The following is a 20,686-nucleotide window of genomic DNA, read 5'->3' on the forward strand; positions in this document are numbered from 1 at the left end:
ACCCCAATATCGCCCTGGTGTGCGTTTCCTTTACGCAAGATCAGCTGTCGCGAAAGTGTGTGTGCAACGTCATCAAACGTGATAGGAAGAGTTCAGTCAGCTGATAGAGCAACAACATCGTCTGCCGCGGCTCCTGTGGTCAAAGGTTTGTCTGTTAAGTTAATCGTTACTGTGTCTTTTTTTATTATTTTACACTTTTAGACAGCATTTGTTCAATAAGAGAAAGCTGCCTGTGGTGACTCTTGCGGATGTGGTCGTTTAGTTGACTGGCAGTTAAGCTAACGGTTGACTAGCAGACCAACACCCCGGCGATACATCAAACATTTCTTGACTTGCAATACTGTTTTATTTTTCTCCTCTTAATATAACACAGCAGGTATTGTTGCAGATGATTAATGTGAAATACGTTGACAAACCTAACTCTTGCTCGAATTACTTGTTGGACAACGTTGAAGTTAGCCGAAGCTAACACGCTGGAGCTTTCGTAATCGCACGAGTTCAGACAAGTTTCGAAATGAACAATTAACCTTCTTTTATCAACAAAAACGTACTGTTTTAATAAAACTAATTATTATCTAAATAGCAGATGTATTATGTTACGCATCGTTTAATTATTCAGCTATCCGATCCCAAAATATAATAAATAACGTTTCTTCCCGACGAGGTGCGATCTATCTATCTATCGATCTATCCATTTTCCTCCGCCTATTCAGTTCATGGAATTCAACATGTTGTGCCAAAGAGTCTCCTATGTGTTAGCTCTGCATTTCTCCCTATGACTCCTGAGATGGGTTCCAGTCCACCGTATGACCCTGAATTGGATAACCAGAAGAAAATAGATGGAATGGCTAGATGTGTGTGCAGCTGATCTGCAGATGCCTGTCCTTAACTGAGCCTGGTTCTGCCGGAGGTCTCTTCCAGTAAAAATTGAGGGCAGGGGAGGGGAGGGGATCTCCTTTGGGTTATCTCTCTACTATTATAGGCTTTACCTTGCAATCCAAAGCACCTTGAGACAACTGTTGCTTTTGCGAATTTAGTTGAAGTCAAGATAAATAACACTCAGACTGTTTGAAGGATTTAATCAGTGAATAAGTGAACTTAAAAGATTATCAAGTTTTGGGAGACAATGTTTAAGAGGTGTAGTTGAGATGGTTTTGATATATGTGCAGAGGAGGGATATTAGATTCATTGGACAAAGCATGTTAAAGATGAAGCTGCCAGGCAAGAGGAAAAACAAGAAGACCATAGAGAAGATTCATAGATACAGCGAAGGAGGACATGCAGAGGGTTGGTGTGGCAGAAGAGGATGCCAGGGAGAGGGTCAGATTGTGGCAGATAATCTGTTTAGGGAACCCCTAAAGGGAGCAGCTGAAAAAAGCCAAAGATCATCAAGACTGGAACCAAATATATTATCTTTTATTAACCTGTTTATAGTTTGATTGTGTTCCAAGAAGTTGTTCCAGTTTTAAGCAATGTAAAATCCATTATTTACAGGTAACAAAAACTCCTTGTTGTGAAGAAAAGCTCATTCTTAAACTGCATGTAACTTGATGCTTATAGTCCTTTAGCTAAAATTACCAAAACATTTGTTTCTGCTCCACAGATGGCCTACCCTAAATCCCACAACCCGTTTGCAGATGATGATGATGAGGAGGATTTCAAGCCTAAAAGTAGGGGGTTTGATGACGAGCCAAGTGACAGTGGGTTGAGTGAAGCAGAGAGGAGGCAGAGATGCCTCCAGCAGGAAGTGATGCGTACAGCGCAGTCTGCTGTGGATAGCAGTTACCGCTCACTTGGCCTCATCTATGAATCGGAGAAGATGGGTGTGGAAACTGCAGAGGTATCTTAAATGAATAAGGTTCACACTACTATACAAAGAATTGACACTGTCTGTGAAAAGGTCATAGTCAACAAAGAGTTATTTTTAAAGGCCCCGTCTTCCCATACCTCATCCTGAATTAGTCTCTTCTTGTCTGCAGGAGCTGATGCGACAGGGTGAGGCTATAAAGAGGGCAGACAAGATGCTGGATAACATGGATCAAGACCTGAAGACCAGTCAAAGGCACATTAACAGTATTAAGAGTGTGTGGGGCGGCCTTGTCAATTATTTTAAGGGAACGCCAGAGACAAAGCCACCACCTGAGCAGCCAAAGGCCTACAAGGCCAGTGAAGGGTAAGTTTGTTTTTATTCTCTGTGTCAGTGAGGTGTGGTAGCATCATCCAGTTTCATTTCTCTATGTTTGAACTCCTAAACAAATCAAGGAGTTCTGTGATTTAGAGGACTTTCAATATATTAAAGATTGATATGCTGTTATGTGTAGGGACAAGTTATCATATTTTACAACAAAGCATGAAAACAGTTACTCTGAATTTGTGTTAAAGTAATGTTCACTTCTTTTAGAAGTTCAGGTAATTCATTTTTATTTTTTACTTTCATGCGTACAACTTGTTATTGACCGTCTCTCCCAAAATGTTTGAACAATTCTTATCTGACTTTCTCAGATTACAGACTGCCTTGTCCAGCAGCAGAGAAAATGAAGATAAGTACCAAGCTAGCCACCCCAACCTAAGAAAACTGGATACAGGAGGTAAGTGCTGGAACAAGAACCTCAGCATTACGGTATCTTCCCACCACTTACTGGCTCTCACTATTTCTTACTTCATTGTTTTAGGATTTGGAGCTACTGCATCAATAGATGATGGCTCATCTCAACAGAATGGATACCCTAAGAACAGATACCTGAAGGAGGCTCACCACACTCTTGACAAAAATTTGGGTAGGGAAATTCTGCACTTATTTAGTTACATACCACGTTTTTTATATAAAGTTTGTCTGCTGTAATTGAACTGATGTCTTTTGTGAATGTCTTAGATGAGATGTGTGTAGGCTTGGGTAGACTGAAGAATCTTGGGCTTGGTCTGCAGTCTGAAATTGATGCTCAGGACGACTCCATTGATGCTCTGCTAAATAAAGTGGACAAAATGGATACAAAGATCCACAACACAAACCAACAGATGAAAAAACTGTAATAAACACTTGGATTCAACTCAAGGAAACCAAAACTGACCGCAGATCATCCTCTCACCTGGGCCTTCATTTTTTTTCTCCACCTCCTTCTTTTAAAGGAAAGACTATTCACTGCTTGTTTTGGATGTCACTGTCTGTCTCTTTCTGCACTGGAGTTGTTTATTTTCTCTGTTAAGTTTCTCTCAAACTCTATCTGAATGTATGTAGTTGAACTTTCATTGATTCCATTCTGTTTTTATTGATCACCTTAGGTGTTTAATTGGCTGTTGGTTTGCTCATCATTCGTGCTGAACAAACAAATTCTGTTACAAATGAGGAAATTAATTTTAATGATTAAATATTCACTTAAAGGAGAGTAACTGGATCATTTTTTTGTGTGACATTCATATGTCAGTGTAACTGTGATTCCTAGGCCTGCCACGCCACAATTATATAAAAAAAATAAAAAAAAATACAAGCAAGCAGCTAGCCTAGCTCAAGTCACATTTGCCTTATGTGTAATTTGTATGTACAGTAGACTAGCTTTTGAAGCTGTGCCAAGTCCATGTCACCACTGGCACCGCTCACCATGTGAAGCTTCCCTCTGACATTTCTGAAATTTGTTTTTGAAGTTTATTCTTGTTTTTGAAGGATTTGATTAGCCTTATATAAATCCTGTGTATTTATGGTTATTCATTGAATGCTGCATTATTGGACAAATAATGTGAACAAGCTCATGTTAATATAAAAACTGTCACAGAAGGAATATAGCCCTTATACTACTTATTGTTGTATCTTCCATTTCTGACTAAAAGAACCACTTTTTTAAAGTAAAACACAACGCTATTCTACTAAGATGATTAAAAATATGGTTTTATGGTTATAATGTCTTATTTTTGCCATGTTTATCATTTGTTGTAATCAAGTCTGCATAGCCAATAAAGCGTATAGAACAAGTCTGAGATGTCCTGTACATTGTTTGTTACAAGTGAAGCAGGAAGCCCAAAGCACCACAAAGGGGCGCCACATTCCCAGGAATTAATTTCTCTAGATTTTTGGGTAGTATGTGTCTTACTTTTGCATGGGCTGATAGCAAGAGAGAGATTTGGTTTGTTTTTTTTGTTTTTCAGATCAAAGAAAGGATTTTGTTAGGAATTTACATACAATTCACAAATATAATTATTTGTTTCCGTTTTCCTAATTTTGTCATTTGAGGATGTGTGAGAGTTTGTTGTATGGCTGTGTACCACTTGTGTCGTGCTCAGCCGTCTATTCATTATCATTCCTCTGTGTTAGACCAGCTGCTCCTACAGAGGCACCAAGCATTTATTAGGATAACTACTAATTACAGTACATGCATCCTGAAACCACATGCAGGCTATATACAAAGAAACAGAGGTACCAGCTACCCAAGGGCCCCAAGCTGACACTCTGCGCACATGTAGTGCACACATACAAACCAGTAAACAAAGCAAATGGAAGTGCTGGGTAAATGTGGCATCATTAGCACAAGACATGGGGAAGAAATCAAGAAACAAGGCAAGGAAAACACTATGAAACTTTGCAATTAAATGGAATAAATATTTTTGCATGTGCAGGATGAAATGTTGAAACAAAGTTTTATTATCATCAGGGCAATGTCAAATGTGAAGTTAAGATGGTCGTGCAGTAGCAGAAGAAGGGGCCTCAGGCCAAGTCCAGCGATGCCACCAGTAAACGGAAGTCACCTTTGGGTTCTTTCCCTTTACGCCCTACGCTGGGGCCAGGAGGGCTTTGAACAGCTGTCTTGTCAAAAGTAAACAGTGGCCATGCTGTGACAAAAGCCACCAGTGCTGGAATGCCCCCCTTTTCAGTGGCTGTAATCCCAGAACACACTGCTGTCGGAGCCCATCAGGCACCGGGCCAGAGATGGGCCTTCCTGCCCTTTGCAAAGCAGGTTAGCAGCAGTGGCAGAGCAGCACAGGGGATGCACTGGTCAGGCAGACAGCACTGCCGCTGTTGTAGTACGAGAAAATAAAGAGTTGTGCTGACGAAGGGGAGTTTAGTAGTGAGCTAGGATGAGGAATCAGGGAGGAGAGCAGAGAAAGGGGGCGGAAGGCTGGAGAGATTGATGGAGGAGGTGAAGTTCAAGTACTTCTGACATGAAGTAGCCATGCACTAGTTTTTTTAAGGAATCGATGTGTTGGAGTCTGGTTGTTTCACATCATTGAGAGCCAAACCAGCCTGAGCTTTTGTACATAAAGATTTACCTGTACATATGATGGCACTCATAATATTGGTCATGTTATGAGCATTCACCCTTGTAACAGTGCTAATTCATGCTTAGGTGGAGGCTGGAGCCTATCTGAGCTTCTACAGCATAACAGGTCTATCACAGGACCTAACATGCATGTCTGGGGACTAGGAGGAAGTCAGAGTAACTGGACAAAATCCATGCAAGCAAAGGGAGACCAAGCAAACTCCACACAGAGGAAATGGTTACAAATAAAGTTTGAATTATGGGGAACAAAGAAGCCTCTGATAATGTGGTTTAATTGGTATTATTTATGTGACATATGGTTGGAAAAAAATTAAAAACTGCCAAGAGTGACAAAAAGCACAAGCTTTGTAAACATGAAGAGTTGCAGCCTTTCAGAGTGAATCTCAAGGTTCATCCATCCCAGCTGTCATAGGGCGAGTCTCAAGGTTCAAACATCCCTTTCTCCATATACACTTAACTAGTCTATATATCACCTAAATGAGGAGGCAAACTGGCTATCAGAATATGCAATCCGCAAAACCAAACCAAATACCAGTATGAAGATACTTTTACATATGACGTAAGCTGCCACATCTGTCATGTTTCGTCTACACATAATTACACATAGTATATATACATATACACAAAATTCCCAGAATTTACATGACAAGAACATACCCCAAATTTCAGTAGAGTGTAACAACAAGACATGATTATACACATTAGTTGTCATTTTGTTTGTCGTCATCCCGTTTACAGCCCACGCAAAAATGCCAAGAATGCCAGAAAATATGTTAATGGACATGTTTGCGTTGAAATGGTGTGAAATGCTGCTTGTAAACTCAGGAATATACTTATCAGTGTCATGCTGATGCTAGTAGTTACTGCACAGGGGAGAAGTCAGATAGGTGTGTAAAGGAAAACAGTGGCAAGGATTTGCAAACTGAATGCAATGATGCAGTGAAATCCACACATCAATAGAAATACAATAGAGGGAGATATGGCGGTATAGTTTTCTTTATTTCACTAATGGACAGTGTACAGAAAATGCTGTGCTGCACTTATAAAATTACCACATGGTTTATAATAAATAAACACACAAACACAGACATGGGGGATGTAAAGAGAAAGTAACAGGTTTCCATAACATGACTGCACCTGCCTTCTTCTTAACCCAACAGCAAAAGAGATGCAGGAATTTATGCTGTGTCGTTTAACTCAAGAAGGTAAAGCTGTAGTTAGTCTGTATTTTATTTGAGGGAAAACACAGAGTCAACAGAGACAACAAAAACAGAACTGAAAAAAGTAAAGGAACTGTAGGGAGCGCTGGGAGGAGATTCGGTTAATTAAAAATATAGGAGTTGGCTGTTCACGATATTTATCTTGGATCATACTCTTCTGATAAAACTCCCCCGTGAGCAGGGCGAGTAATCATGAAGCATTTTTTAAGTCTTGGACACAAGACAGACAGAACCACAGTGAATTCGCTTATATGGCTCTTTTTCCTCTCCAGCAATATTAAGTCTAAACAGATGTGATTGATCTCCGCTATGAGTCATGTTACTGAAAACATCTGTGACTGACCACCAGAAGAGGCAGACATGAATGAGACTTGAAATCTAAGCACCTGAGAATCAGTACCTGATATTCAACTTTGCCCTTTGGGATAAAAAAGATACAACATCAAAATACTGAGCGAAGGATCCTAGTTTGGATATGACTTTGATGATCAGTTTTAGTATCTCCAAAACCACTGATGACTTAGGACTGTTTGGGGATAAATGACAGATGTCTGATGTTTACACTGTTGGATACAAATTATTGAAGCTATATAGACACATATACATTACATAAACCAATCATAAGTAGAAAATGTATAAAGCAAAATAATATATTTCTATATTTATACATTATGCATTAGAAAATGCACTTGTATTGATGGAGGTAGATAGCAAAGACTCAGAGGTAAAAAGGCAAATAGATGCTGTGCTTTAGAGGAGAATTACGTGGCTGTAAAATCAGACGTTAAATGCAAGAATTTATGTGTGCTTTAAGAGTTTATACAGTACAGAATATGAGGTGAAAGAAAAAAAGTGGCAGGATGCTGCTAATATCCTTGAGTTACCCATCCAGTAATCTGGATTGGAGGGTCTGGCTTGGCTGGCAGGGCTGTCCTGCACTTGGCAGGATGCTGAGAGTAGCGTGCCGCCTCAAACAAAGAGGAAAGAGTTGTCAGAACACTGGCAGCGCTCAGAAGAAAACTGTCGAATCCAGGAACCGTGACAGCCCGCGACTGAAGCTGCTGACCAGAAGGTCCTAAAGAACAGAGGAGCCAATCAGGCATGTAACAAATTCCTTTTAACTTAAGCTTGAGTTAGGAATGTAATGGATGAACATATCTTCAGTTATCTTTCAGTTAGCTTGTTTACCTGGTGCCCCTTACACCATCGCCTCCACAGCGATCTGACTTTGCCATGGCATCACTTTGACACTCCACACAGACAGCAGTCTCTCTCATCAGTCGAACGGTCCACAGTTTGAGTCTACATGCCGCGCTAGCCTGTTTCACTTGCAGATGCACACAGTAACTGCAAGCAAGGGTAAAGAAAGGGAAAGAAGGTGTCAAAGTAGAAGACTCTGTTTACCTGCATTCATTATCAAGTCAAAAATATAATGCTCAAAGGCAAATAATATATTTGAGACTCAGAAACACATCAATGATCCAGTCAATCACATCATTCATGCTCACATATGAAACCAGAGCATTTCAAACAGAAAACACAGATGGAAAATGTTCAGATGAAGAAACAGGGGCATGTGCCAGTTTTAAGCTTTCCAGTTTCTGAAAAATATCCTGCTTTGTTTAAAGTTACACTAATGGTACAAACAAAGTATCTCTTCTTTGAATTAAGAGGTTTTACATATCAAGGCATAATAATCATCTGGTCCTTAGCTGGTCTTAAAATTAATTAAATACAACCTCAGGTGAATAAAATGTGACATATTACACTCTGTCTTTGTTTATTTAACAAAAATAAAAGCCAACATGCAGACGCACTGTGTGATAAACTTATAGCTTAACCCTTCACCCCAAGATCAGACTGTGCAATGCTCAGAGAAACTGCATCTCAGACTTTAAAGTTCTCAGTTAGAATGCTAAATGTTAAAACTCGTGACAATACAATCAGAAAAAGTCTGAAGAAATATGGATGGTTTGTAATGATTGACAGGGAAAAGCCTCTTCTCTCTAAAAGGAACGTGGCAGCATGGCTTAGTTTTGCAGAGTTGAGATGTTTTGCACATCTAAATGCAGCACATCAGCACAAACGCCTCATACCAACTCTCAAGATATTGCTGCTAAATATGCTTTCACAAGCTATAAAATCGTTGGGTGTGCTTATTTTTCACATTTTGCTTCTTCTTCTTTGTCTTTTCACTTGGTGCTTTTTAAATAAATAATGACATGGAGTAATATCTCATGCATTGCTGTTTATCTGACACTGTTTTATTCCCTGATACTTAAAAAATTAAAATTCAAAAAGGTGTACTTTACTTTTATTGTGACTGTATCTGGTGACCCAAGTTTAATACTTTAATTACTTAACAAAGTAAAAATTTGCTGATAAGTAACACAAGTGATTCACTTGTGTCTTGATCGCCTGGATTATCCCATCGTAATCACAGCTCAGTCTGCACGGTAAAAGGGACAAATAAAGCCTTGTTTTTCTGATAAATGGGTTAATTCCGCTATTTATTTTGCAGCTGATTCAGACAGGTGTGACAAAATATTACCCAAATTTGGGTGACTTGTCAAAGAAAACATGAAGTTTCCCTTTATTTCTTCCTCAGATTATTTCAGAAATATTTCAGAAAGTTGTAAATATGTATGAAATCCTTACTCTGTTTGCCTGTAAGACATAAAGTATATGTCTGCATGTCTGTAGTGGGATGTCTCTGCTTTGTTTCCTTAACTTTTCCACAGTGAAACCTTCTGTTAAATACTTGTTTTTTTTTGACTAAAATTTCTGTCTTAAAAATTGCAGACAGATATTATTTTCTTTTGCTGAGCTTTTACAAGCTAAATCTGCATAACAGCCTTGTGTTATGGTCCATCCTCCCTTATTTTATAATGACCTTGTCTTAATGTCCAGTCTCTAATATCCACTAATATCCAGATTTAAATATACATCCAAAGACAACTGATCATCATTTCACTGTTATCGCTGTTAACCCTCACTTCTTCAATTAATTTCAAAGACACCACTATTAATATACCAGATGTCTGTGTGAAATTGCTCTTACTCTGTAAAATTCATGCTGAATCAATGCCATTTATGAGTAATGCACTCCCAGTCCCCTGATGTTTTGTTTCAGTCAAAACAAAAGTATCCAATGTCCATTTTAATTACTGAGAAAAGCTGTAAGCTGTCAGGAAGCCAGCTCAGATTTTTTCCCAGAGAACATAATGAGAAGATTTGTAATCAGCTTAGATCAAAGATCAAATTTATACAGCGAAGGCTTTTCTTTTTAAATTGATTACGTCTGACTTATCAGGAAAGGTCAGCTCCTGATGCAAATATTCAATGACAGAGTTCATGTTACACACCCAAAGTAATTTTGAGGACGTGCTTGCTATAGCAACCTCAGTCTTTGCCAGTATTCCCTAATCTTTTGGTGCTCAGAGTTGACCTTTAAATAAAGGAAAAACTGGGGGAAAATATGGTATGAACCTGTTGTGAAATCCACCAGCCTTGGAGTTAGCGGAAGCAAGGAAAATGTTGAATAAGTGCCTTTATTCTTGAGTGAGATGCATCTGAAAGTTTGCTGGCAAGAAAAGAAAGGCTACTGTTTGTATAATTACGGTGATGGTATGAACTCAAATATGCATATTAAATATTTAATCAAAGGTTCTACAGCAGTGCTGACTGACCTGCCAACTATTTTGCAATTCACAAAAAAAAACTGTTTAAAGAAGTTCCAGCTATAATCAATGCTGAAAAAATATTTCAGACACAACCAAAGCACTTGCAACTAAAATGTAGTTCAAGCTACTGAAAGTACATAAAAGATTTTATATTTTAATAAAATCTTTTATGTTATTTCTATGTAATAATTTCGCCAGACAAAGCCGTTAACCATGACTCACAGGCTAAAATAACTCAAGTAAATTACCAAACATTTAAAAAAGGACATCTGTAATCACCTGCCACTGCCCCGACAAATCCCACACTAGAGACATGAAACAAAGCTGGTATCTTGCGGTTTGATATTAAGGACTTACCTGGCCTTCTCCTCCTTCATCAGCATGTGTGGTCTCCTCCAAGGGTCCTTGAAGTTCCTCTTGAAAGAATTAGGCAAGATTTTTGCGACTTCTGGAAGTCAGGTATAAGCACGGGCAGATGAGAATTAAAAAGAGGGCAAATAGGTCTAATAAGCTGTTGCATCCAGTAAAGATCATACTTATAAAGGCATCTACTGTTTAATCTGAGCAACTCAGCTCTAAGGTAAAGTGAGTTCAGCTTTCCTTGTAAGTTTTCAAAATGTTTTCCTGTCTTAAGGTTTTTTAATTACATGGAAAAGTGCACAGCTGAAGACAGAATAGAAATATCCTTTATTATTCCTCAGTGGGGAAATTCAGTTGTTCCATCAGCAAAGTGACAGGCAGATGGAGCATGCAGACTCAAGATTTGTTTCTTACAGCAAAAGAAAGTTAACAGTTGTCCCAGATAATACCAAAGCGCTTGTTTAATTTGTAACAGTGCTAGTGAACTGAACTCTGTAACATACATAAATGCAGAAAAAGTCAGGCTGTCACCTTTCGCGGTGCTGCATATGGCGTTGTTTCCGAAGCATCCTCGACGTTGTTTGAGATCAGGACAGGGTGTACCTCCATTTCTAGGGGGAACAGATACTTGGCGACTCCTTTCCGTGCTACCAATTCCACATGAAGATGTGCATGATGACCAGGGACCCCATGATCCCACCACACAGTCAATGGCTGCTAGGGAATCAGAAAGCCATAGATTAGCTTAAGATTGCAGGAGTTAAATGGATTATAAAGTAATATTTCTTCATAGATTCTTCAGTGTTACTGGTTGTTTAATAAAGTTAGGGGATTCAAGGTGAGATTTACATTTATTTAAAAAGACTGAGGTGTTTAAGAAGAAAGATACCCTTCTTTCTGATATAGTAAAACAAGAGGTCTAATTATGAAAAAGAAATTATCTGTAGTCCAGAGGGAGCTGCAAACTTTCCCCTAATCTTTGCTGTCATGTACCATACAGCTTAAAGTGTAGCTGCAACAGATGCCCTGATATAGACTTTGATGCCAGTCCACTGAACATTTACTTGGGTAGGTAGGTGGCGAGTGACTGGGTCACTACCATGTACTTATTTCAGATCAGCCTAACCCCAGACTCAGGAAGTCTGCAACTGAGGTCAAATGTGGGGGGACCATTTAAATAAGAGGCTAATTTTGCATCCTGTTCTCTCTGGTTTCCCTCTACCCCACACTTACACGCAAACACACACACGGACGCCCGTGAACTCAGCACGCCACATAAACACAGCAGTTTTAGTAATCATACTTCCTGTTCAGTAGGCTGATTTAGTTAATTACATCAAGCAAAGAGGAAGCTGTATCACTTAGATGACTGCCTTGATCAAAGCCCCAAAACTCCAGCAGTAATCAAGAGCTTTTCAGCACAGAGATTAAATAGGAGCAGACATTTTAATAGTCTTGTTTTTACAAGGAAGGGCATACTTCACAAACACATAAACAAATCAGGTAAGTTCAACACAACAGTGAACAGCTGTAAGCATGTATACACCATAATATTTTTAGAAAGCCTGACATTTGTGGTTTAGAGCTTTTTCTGTTTTCATCCTTTAAAATAAAAGTTTGCGACAATAAGAGCAGGTGCACCCAGCTTGAAGCTTGTAGACGTTGGTGGTGAAATTACAGGGAATGGGCGGATAAATATACCATAACTGAATCTAATCCTCCCTCTTCATTTAATCTCCCTTACACTGTCTTTATAGTAGACACTCACCCCACTATACAATGTCGTGAGTGAATAATTATGTGTGTGAACATGAGACAGAGAGAGAGAGAGAGGGAGAGAGTGCTTTCAAGATGCCGCCTGTTTGGTTCATTCCCATGGTCCTGTTGGGGGTTCGGAGAGGGGGGGGGGGGGGGGGCAGCTGCCTCAGTGACACAGCCGATCCACAAAGCCACAGTGGAATCTCTGCATTCCTGCACATTAGTGCTGCCCACCTGACACTCGCCTTTCCCAGATCACCACACACAGCAAACAATTTCTGTCTGATAAATCATCCCACTTAAACCTCTTCTATCCTTTCCCTAAAATACACAGGCATGCTCATTTGCCTCTGTAAACGTGATGAGATACATGCACTTTCTTGAAAGATTACTCAGGGTGGGATGGCATTAGACACTACAACCCTATCAGCTTCCTACCCTTGCCTCCTCCACCTCTTCTTATCCTTGCTCCTGTCTTCTTGCCTTTCCTTCCCGCTGCTACATCCTCTGACGTTCACGGGCAGCTTTCATGCCGCTGTTTTCCTTTCTCATGGTGGGAAAAACACAAGCAAGGAGTCCAGTTGAGGTATTTGCTTCATAGCAGAGCGTGCAGTGAAATCAATAGGGTTGGCTAGTTCCCACACCCGGAGGAGAAACAGCTATTATCCCTGTGATCGACACCGACATACACATAAGCAGGACTAAGGCCCTGTCTGGGAGTCTCAGCCATTTGGGCTGATTTGCCAGAGGTCAGAAGGCAATTACCAAGCTGTGGTGGTCCCTCAGTCTGCTTCTGGCACAACCAGTGCAACAATTCCACCACCCACATGTCAACCCTGCTGACAGTCTGACAGCCTAACCCACATAGTCACTCTTGTCCCCTGTTTGCATTGTTAATGAGAAAGTCTTCAGTTCGAAAGCTTGCCACCACCTCTGACCTCTGACCCCAATACAGGAAACAAATGGCACTTGTTCCCAGCATGTTCAGCTTTTGTCTTTTGGAAAAGCTGATATTTTTAACAGAGTTTCTGAGATAGATTTTAGATGTGCGTTTTCTTATTTTTGGAGAGCAATTTAACTGCATTATTCTGTCCAGGTTAAATCTATTTTTGTAATTTAACTAATGATATTTCTCTATTTTCTGTTTTCATCAAGATTATTTTCACCAGTTTACCGTAAGTGTCATTAATATGGAAAACAGGGAAGTCGTCCGTTTCAGTGAACCAGCAGCACCACAGTACAAATCTGGTTGCTGTCAAAGTTTAAAGTGAAAGGACTTTGCTTGTCTATGACTAATTTTTCAGGCAGCAGGCAAAGCCTCAGACAGCATTAAACTAAACAGAACCAATGACCAATGATCCAACATAAGCACTTTTATCTCTCAACTTCTGCCAAACTCCAGTCACTCTTGTTTCAGTGGGATAATAGCCTTTTGGGATGGCATTCCTTTGCCTTTCCTTTTATTCTCCTTGAATTCTACCTCCATTTTAGGGTCTCAGACCTGCCTGCCCAATTTGCTTTATCTTCCACTCCTTTGATTATGTTGTCCCCCACTCTCCCTTGTTCTTCCCCCCCATCTGTCTCCTTTTTTTGGTTCTGAGCTTCACTCACTCACCCACCCCCTCCCTTTCCTTCCAGCCCCATCTCTTCTCTGATGAGACCCAGATGTCCAGCTGCTCTGGAGGACCACTGCACCTCAAAGCCTCCACGGTCACCCTCCCTTCCCTGTCTGGGCCTTGGTCCCATCAGACAAGCCTTATAATCTTCACCAAAACAGGAACCTCAAGCCTGTTAATAGGAGTTGAGAAGACTGGACTGAGCCCTAATAGCAGGTGAATGTTTCCTATATACAAGCAGGAAGGGCGGCCATCTGCTGCAAATGGCTGGGGTTGAGGGGAGAAAGACAGGACAAAGACATGCTGTGGAAAAGAGCCAGAGATTAATAATATCTAATGCTTAAATGCAGGAACTTGTATAAACACATAGTGTGTGAAAAAAAAGGTAAGTGAAGAAGAAAAACTATAACAAGAAAGAAAAAGAAGAATTACAGTTAGAGGCTTCACAGATAAGGCGATCTTTGTCTGTCTGTGAAACACGATTAAATTTTTCCTTTCAGGAATGGAAGCATTAACAAAGTTGAGTAGATTACTCGTGTAGTTGCTTCAACTGAGCTTCGGATTTGACATACACTAAAAAAAAATGGAAGTGCTGACAAAAAATAAAGATTATCTTTGTATTTTTCGTCAAACAAAAAGGTTCTCTGTGTGAAAATGCTCACTATTTGCTCACCAACACCATTAGTCTGACAAAAACCTTGAAGCTGCAGAGGAAAGAAGTCTAGAAAAAGGGAATAATGTACTGAAATTACCTTGACCTTTACCTGATGATAGGTGGACAGAGTCAAACACAGCAATCAAACACTACAGACAGCCAAGGCAGGAGTTTCCCTTTGCAAGCCCCCTTCGATTTAGTGATATGCATATGCACCTTCATTTGTGCGTACAGTAAGTGAGTGAAAACTGTTAATGCCCTTCAAGCTCAGCAGTGTTTTCCTGTCAAGAAGAAACCAGATGCTGCACATCAGATTTGCAAAATGTAGCATGTGAGTGCCAAGAGGTGTTTAACATATTTGTCCCCAAAAAAAAAAAATCCAACAGCTGGCCTGTTTAGTCTTCATTATGTAAAGACATTCCCTACTAGCAGAACAGAGAACATGTGGGATGCAAGGAAGAAAAAGAGGGAGTGAACTTAGGTGGAAAGAGGGAAACATTGTGGCATGACAACATACTGCACAGTGCCCTAGAGAAAATAAAGAGAAACCTTAGAACACATATGCATCAACACTACAATGAGCGGGTGGAGGGAGGTTTGGAGTCTTCTCCCACCCCCATTCTCTGCGGCCTGCTGGAGCGGGAGGGCTAGTAGGAGGAGTTGGCCGTCCGACTGCGGTCTGGGGTGTGGGGCCTCCCTGCTGCTGCGGAGTCGGGGTGGTCTGCCTCTCCCCACCGCAGGGAAAAGGGTAACACCACCTGGGTCTGGGTGCAATTCCCCCCTCCAGGGGCAAGGGTACCTAGACCCGGTTTGTAGAGTACGCTTGGGGAGTGTGATTGTGTGTACAGCGTCTCTTTATGTCTGTCTCCACGTTGGTTGAGTGTGGAGTGAGTGCATATGAGAGCATGAGGGGGGGAATGGATGTTTGTGTCTGTGTGTGCCTGTATGTCTGTGTCTATATGTCAGGTTGGGTATCAGACGCCACCTCTCTGGGGACACCTCAGGCCCTCCAAGGTTTGGAGGCCTATCTCCACCCACCACCACTTCCCCTGCCGGTGGCGGACTCCCTCAGGTGTCGGTGTGTTGGTGGTTCTTTGTGTCTGGGGGTGGGCGTCCGGGTACACACCGGCTCACTCCTTGGCGGCCGCTTGTCGGGGCCTGGGGCCTGGGGCTCGCTCGGGCCCCTTTGGAGGTGGGGTGCCCCCGGCCTCTCGGCCTGGGGCTCGGTCACTCAGGCACAGCTGGGGGCCGGCGGAGCTCACGGGCGCGTCACTGCAACTCCCCCTGACTTCTGCTCCGCGGCTGCTGGGCGAGCCCTCATCTGGGACTCTCCTCAGCTCCTACTGGAACAGTGGCGCGGCTGCCCCTCTGTTGGTCTTCCATGGTCTCTTGTGTTCTGGGGCCCTCTGGATGTCTGGAGTTTTGATCTCCTCCATACCCGCTTCACACCCTGGAGGACGGGGCTGTGGCCCCCCCACACTCCCTAGCAGATCATTACATGGAGAAACCTTTGGAATGCAAGCATGCTGATCCACACAGGTATGCACACATGGGTATTCACAGACGCGGACTAAAGCTTTCTTGGCTGCTGCCTCAAAGCACACTGTGCGCTGTCTATCTTGCGTGCTGCACAATATCGTTTATTATTTAGTAAATATTGATATCTATGACTAGCTAGTTTATTGTGATGGTGCTTTGTTTTCTCTATTATGTTGCTCTTTGTTGTTTGCTGTCTCCTCTGTTTGTTTTTTTTGTTTGTTTGTTTGTTTTTCTCCATACAGGTGACCCAGGAGTTCTTTTTTTTTTTTCTCTCTCTTCCCCCCCCTTCTCACCGTCTCTTCTCCCCTTTGGTTTTCTTTCTTTCTCTCCCCCTCTTTCTCTCATTCATTCCCCCTGTCCTATTTATTAAAAAAAAAAAAAAAAAAAAAAAAAAAAAAAAAAGACAAAGGATGAACTGAAGCTCTGCCATCACGTAATGTCGCATACTGCTGTTTCTGATGTCATTTAGAAAAAAAATAAAAATAAAGAGAAACAGAGAGGAGAGAGAGAGATGAATGATGAGCAAAAGTCTCATGTACCAAATGCAGAGGCTTTAATGTATTTTCCTGTTAGGGTGAGAACCACCAGAGGCTGCAGTAGAAGAGAGAAGCTGCCCCTTCTTGCTTCATACTGCCCCAAATGATCTCTAGAGTCAATGAAGAGGAATGGGAGCTTATCGTAATGGGAACCATAGAGTTAAGATTGAAACTGGTGTATGAAAATCACTTCTATAACAGGAGACAACATCAAAGTCCTTCTGGAAGCAAGTGTTACCACGCTTCAACCATCCTTTAATGCCTCTGAGACCTTATTTGGCAGTTGTTTGGGGGCATTATCCAGTTTAATTTCATACATGAATGGAATAAACAGAGAAATCTGACAAAACCAACTTAAAAGGTGTGCTGATTTTGACCAATACAAAGTATGTCTTTAAAAACTCATTTCCTCCTGGTAGTTAAATATCTATCACAATCTTTGCCAATGCAAAAACCTTTCAAAGATTTCAAATAAAGATTTGGCACGTCTCTATAAAATATAAGCAAATTTTCTGAGGTGCTGATGCCAGAAGCAAAAGCTCATTGTTCCTTGGTTCTTAATCTTACTGTGAGATGTTTTCCTTTCAGATAAACATTAATTAGTGAGAGGTTTAAACTTTTACTTTTGTTTGTGGCTAGAATAATAAAAAAAATGGTGGCCAACAGCTCGACCTGCTAAACCAGCCAAAAGATGCCTACAAGTAGTTTTTGCTGTGAGGTGTACATTTGGAAATTAATAGCCTGCAACTACTGAAGTTATATAAGCCAGACTGATGACCAAAACATGAAGTTCATAAAATAGAAAAATCATGTCAGCTTGCTATATGTTATAACAAGTTGATTTTGCTCAATCATTACTTTAACTTGTACAGTGTCCTTCTGTGTTTACACACAGTTCACACTCCTGTCAAATCCTTCATTTTAACAACATCTCTGAGTGTTTATATCCATGTTTTTTTCTGTGTCTGCTCTGATGTCACCCACTCAAAGCACTGTGTTGAGCTCCAGCAAACAGGAGGTAATTACAGCCTCCAATAGTGTCACACACAAACTGCTTGATGTGTTGCAGAGCTTCAGGATCAACTCTGAGTGTTAAGTGGGTGAGGACATATCAGGGGGCTAGGATGGAGCAGAGCCAAGCCTGACGATAAATGCTGTGTTTTTACTGTAAAGATTTTCAGATTGCATACAAAATGTTTATTGATCCATGTGGGTTCGTTCTTATGTTCAGACTGTGAAATAAAAATTAAAAAAAACTGCACAGGGCAGCTGTGAGCTGTGATAAGAGCTGAGATAAGAGGCTGTTACAATGATGGCTCCACACTAACCTGAGCTCATTTCCTGTTAACATTCAGCTTGTCAGACACATGGATCTGGTTTGTGAATGGCAAAATGATGTTTCTGAATGGCAATCTAGCTGATTGTTAAATTAAAAAGAAATCTGGGTCTGTTCACAAAGTGTTGCTTCCTCCCTTGCTTTCAAAAAGTCACATCTCTGGTTTTACAAACACTGTAGAGTTTATTTATTTAGTTAAAAAAAATCCACTTTCTAATGTTTCCATAACAATAAAAACAGCTTGGCATTGAGAGCAAAGCCAAAAGAAAAACTCATGTGTATGTTAATCTTAACTCTTTCATGTGCAATTTAAAGTAATATACTGATGTTTATGAATACTTTAGCTTATCTATCCCCATTTCAATTTCAGTCCAACATTTCCACCACACTGCAGTAAAGGACCACATCACTACAACAGTACTGTAAACAAAATAAAAGCAGACATGGCACTTACTGAGATGAATTGCTTCACTTGAGCATATTTAAAGACAAACAAACTCAAGTCTAATTCAGCCTAAATTTACAGAAACTCAATTGTTTAATTTAAAGTAAAGAATCCTGAAAATGCAAAAATGGCTTAAACCTAATGATGCAAAAGGACTAAAGATGCAATAGGGTAAATCAAAAAAGGAGAATTTTTTTTAAAGTAGAAGAAAAAAACCTCCCAATGTTTGGAAATAAGCAGTCCTCTCTTTTCTAAGCCCCTCCCACGTAACTAGAACCAGCATACGCAGGTGGCTGAAAAGGGGAGTTAATACTGACCTTTGGTTTCGCAATGCATTCAAAATTCTTCTCTCTACTTGTTTACTAATATGTCTTCATTCCTGAATAATCCTCTTCATCCTTCATGCTACTTTATGCCACCAGCCTGATCTGTTTTAAAGACATTGAGTGAAGTCTCCTGTCATGGCCTAGCTTTTCTAAAGCCTGACAATACAGCAAAGATGAAATGCTGGATCCTTATTCCATTTTAGATCCCTTGTATTACCATATGCTCCTTAGCTGAGCTTTAACCTGTACAAAAACTAGTGTAGCTCTGATAACGGCAGTATTACAGCTAAAATTGATTAGCAGGTGTTTATGGGCTCTTTATAGTAAACAGTGAGGTCTAATGAAGTGTATTACAACTGTCCTTGTGTTAGTTGTGTACACAGTTTTAAGTTAGTGATTGAAGTCTGGATGGGGCAGCCTATTCACATCACAGAACAGATAAAATACTCAAACCAGCTTGTATATAATAGTGGGATTGCTCCACAGTTTAAAAGCTCTTTTCCCTTTAGGACTGACCCCTCAAGTGTGCTTAAGAGGGTCACATTCTCAGGGTATTTATGCCAGAGAAATCTCTTTGTGAACTTGAGTAGTGCCAAATACTTCACTATAAGAGTTGCTTTTGTTACAGGTCAGAGTGTTTCCTGTCTGTCACATCTAAGACATAGCTCCACTGTAATTCTGACCATCTTTGGCAGTCTGTTTCCATGGTGTCTGTTCCCTCATTTGTCCATATATAGCAAAAGCCTGGTTGATGATGGGGGGTTGCCCACAAATACGTTTTAAGGAATAAGCAAATGAGTGTTTCTAATTTAAGGTCATTTTTCTGGCTTTAAGACGAAACTAATGTTGTTATGGTCTCTCAGACCACTTAATGTCCAGGCTGTGCAATGTGAAGCTGTGATGTGAAGGTCATGAGTCGAAGCTACAAATGTAAAACCACACAAGGCAGACAGTAGTCACCTCTCGCTGGTCACTTAAAACAAAGAGCCATATTGGGCATATTAAAAACAGCTACGTGTAGTATGTCTCACTCCCTACGTGTCACCTCAGTGGCAGCCATCCCTCCCCAAAACTAAACAACAATGAACAGCAGCAGTCATTGGATAGGATTCAAAACATATATACACTACATACCTTATTTCTTCCTCGCTCTTTGAGCTTTCAAACTTCAAATAGACAAAACTGCTGTTATCTGATATCAAATGTCAGCGAGCTCAACAGAGCAAACAACTCACCAGATATTTGGCAAACGCTCTGATAGTCCTCGCAACAGTCTCTTGTTTTCTGACAGTAGGTATCGCAGTAACACACTGTTTTCCTCCTGGAGTACTCAAAACATTCGTTGTTCCGGCCGGTGCAGCAGTTTGGGCTCTCTCGCTCCCTGCAGCCTGCTTCAGCCTGTGGAACAAATTCTCCGCAGAAAAATGCCAAAAATCCCCAAACGACAAAGCCAAGACGCGCTGAGCTCCATCCATACGCTCCCATGACGGAAATCTTTCTGGGACCACTTGCTCCACACACGCTGTTGCTGCTCTGTGCTGTTGTTGCCTTTTTTTAAAAATAATAATAATAATCAAATAATGTTATTAAGGTGAAATTTGTATTTTCTATATAAAATCCAAGTGCAGCATGGTCCTGCTTGTGCAGAAAACGAGGTATCTTCTGTGTAAACGCCTGGACGAACAAGTGACGCGTAAAATTTAAGTGGAGTCGTGCGCGCTCACTAACTCCTCTTTTAGTGAGCAGGACACCGCCCCCAAGCTACTGTTCGGTACTTACAGACTTACAGCACCAACCTTGCGCTCTCTCTCTAGCTTGTGTGTGAGGTTTCAGATACATAAATAAATATATGAGTTTCAAAATATTTTGGCCCTCTGCTGCTGCCAAGATTACAGTGGAAAAGTAAAATAAGCCTCAACGAGGGCCTGTATAAGGTCTGGAATCA

At 40.8% G+C, this 20,686-nt stretch overlaps 2 protein-coding genes across 3 annotated transcripts; one reads left to right on the forward strand and one right to left on the reverse strand.

The window, feature by feature from the left end:
- The first annotated feature begins 87 nt into the window (after positions 1–87).
- snap29 (synaptosome associated protein 29) lies at positions 88–3,964 on the forward strand. The gene is made up of 6 exons (XM_026186217.1): positions 88–145; positions 1,604–1,840; positions 1,980–2,173; positions 2,503–2,588; positions 2,673–2,777; positions 2,873–3,964. The coding sequence occupies exons 2-6, from the start codon at positions 1,604–1,606 to the stop codon at positions 3,028–3,030; spliced, it is 780 nt and encodes a 259-aa protein (XP_026042002.1). The 5' UTR covers positions 88–145; the 3' UTR covers positions 3,031–3,964.
- A 2,283-nt stretch (positions 3,965–6,247) lies between these two features.
- LOC113034273 (somatomedin-B and thrombospondin type-1 domain-containing protein) lies at positions 6,248–20,463 on the reverse strand. 2 transcript variants are annotated; one of them, XM_026188695.1, is made up of 5 exons: positions 19,977–20,463; positions 11,062–11,244; positions 10,528–10,618; positions 7,676–7,834; positions 6,248–7,562 (listed from the first exon to the last, which is right to left on the reverse strand). In XM_026188695.1, exons 1-5 carry the CDS (start codon positions 20,224–20,226, stop codon positions 7,457–7,459), a joined length of 789 nt encoding a protein of 262 aa, XP_026044480.1. In that variant the 5' UTR covers positions 20,227–20,463; the 3' UTR covers positions 6,248–7,456. The 2 variants fall into 2 exon arrangements, with proteins under 2 accessions (XP_026044480.1, XP_026044479.1); XM_026188694.1 differs by having other exon boundaries at positions 11,062–11,247.
- Between the last annotated feature and the right edge of the window lie 223 nt (positions 20,464–20,686).

Source organism: Astatotilapia calliptera, chromosome 12 (assembly GCF_900246225.1).
Source record: "Astatotilapia calliptera chromosome 12, fAstCal1.2, whole genome shotgun sequence".
In the NCBI taxonomy this organism is placed as follows: Eukaryota; Metazoa; Chordata; class Actinopteri; order Cichliformes; family Cichlidae; genus Astatotilapia; species Astatotilapia calliptera.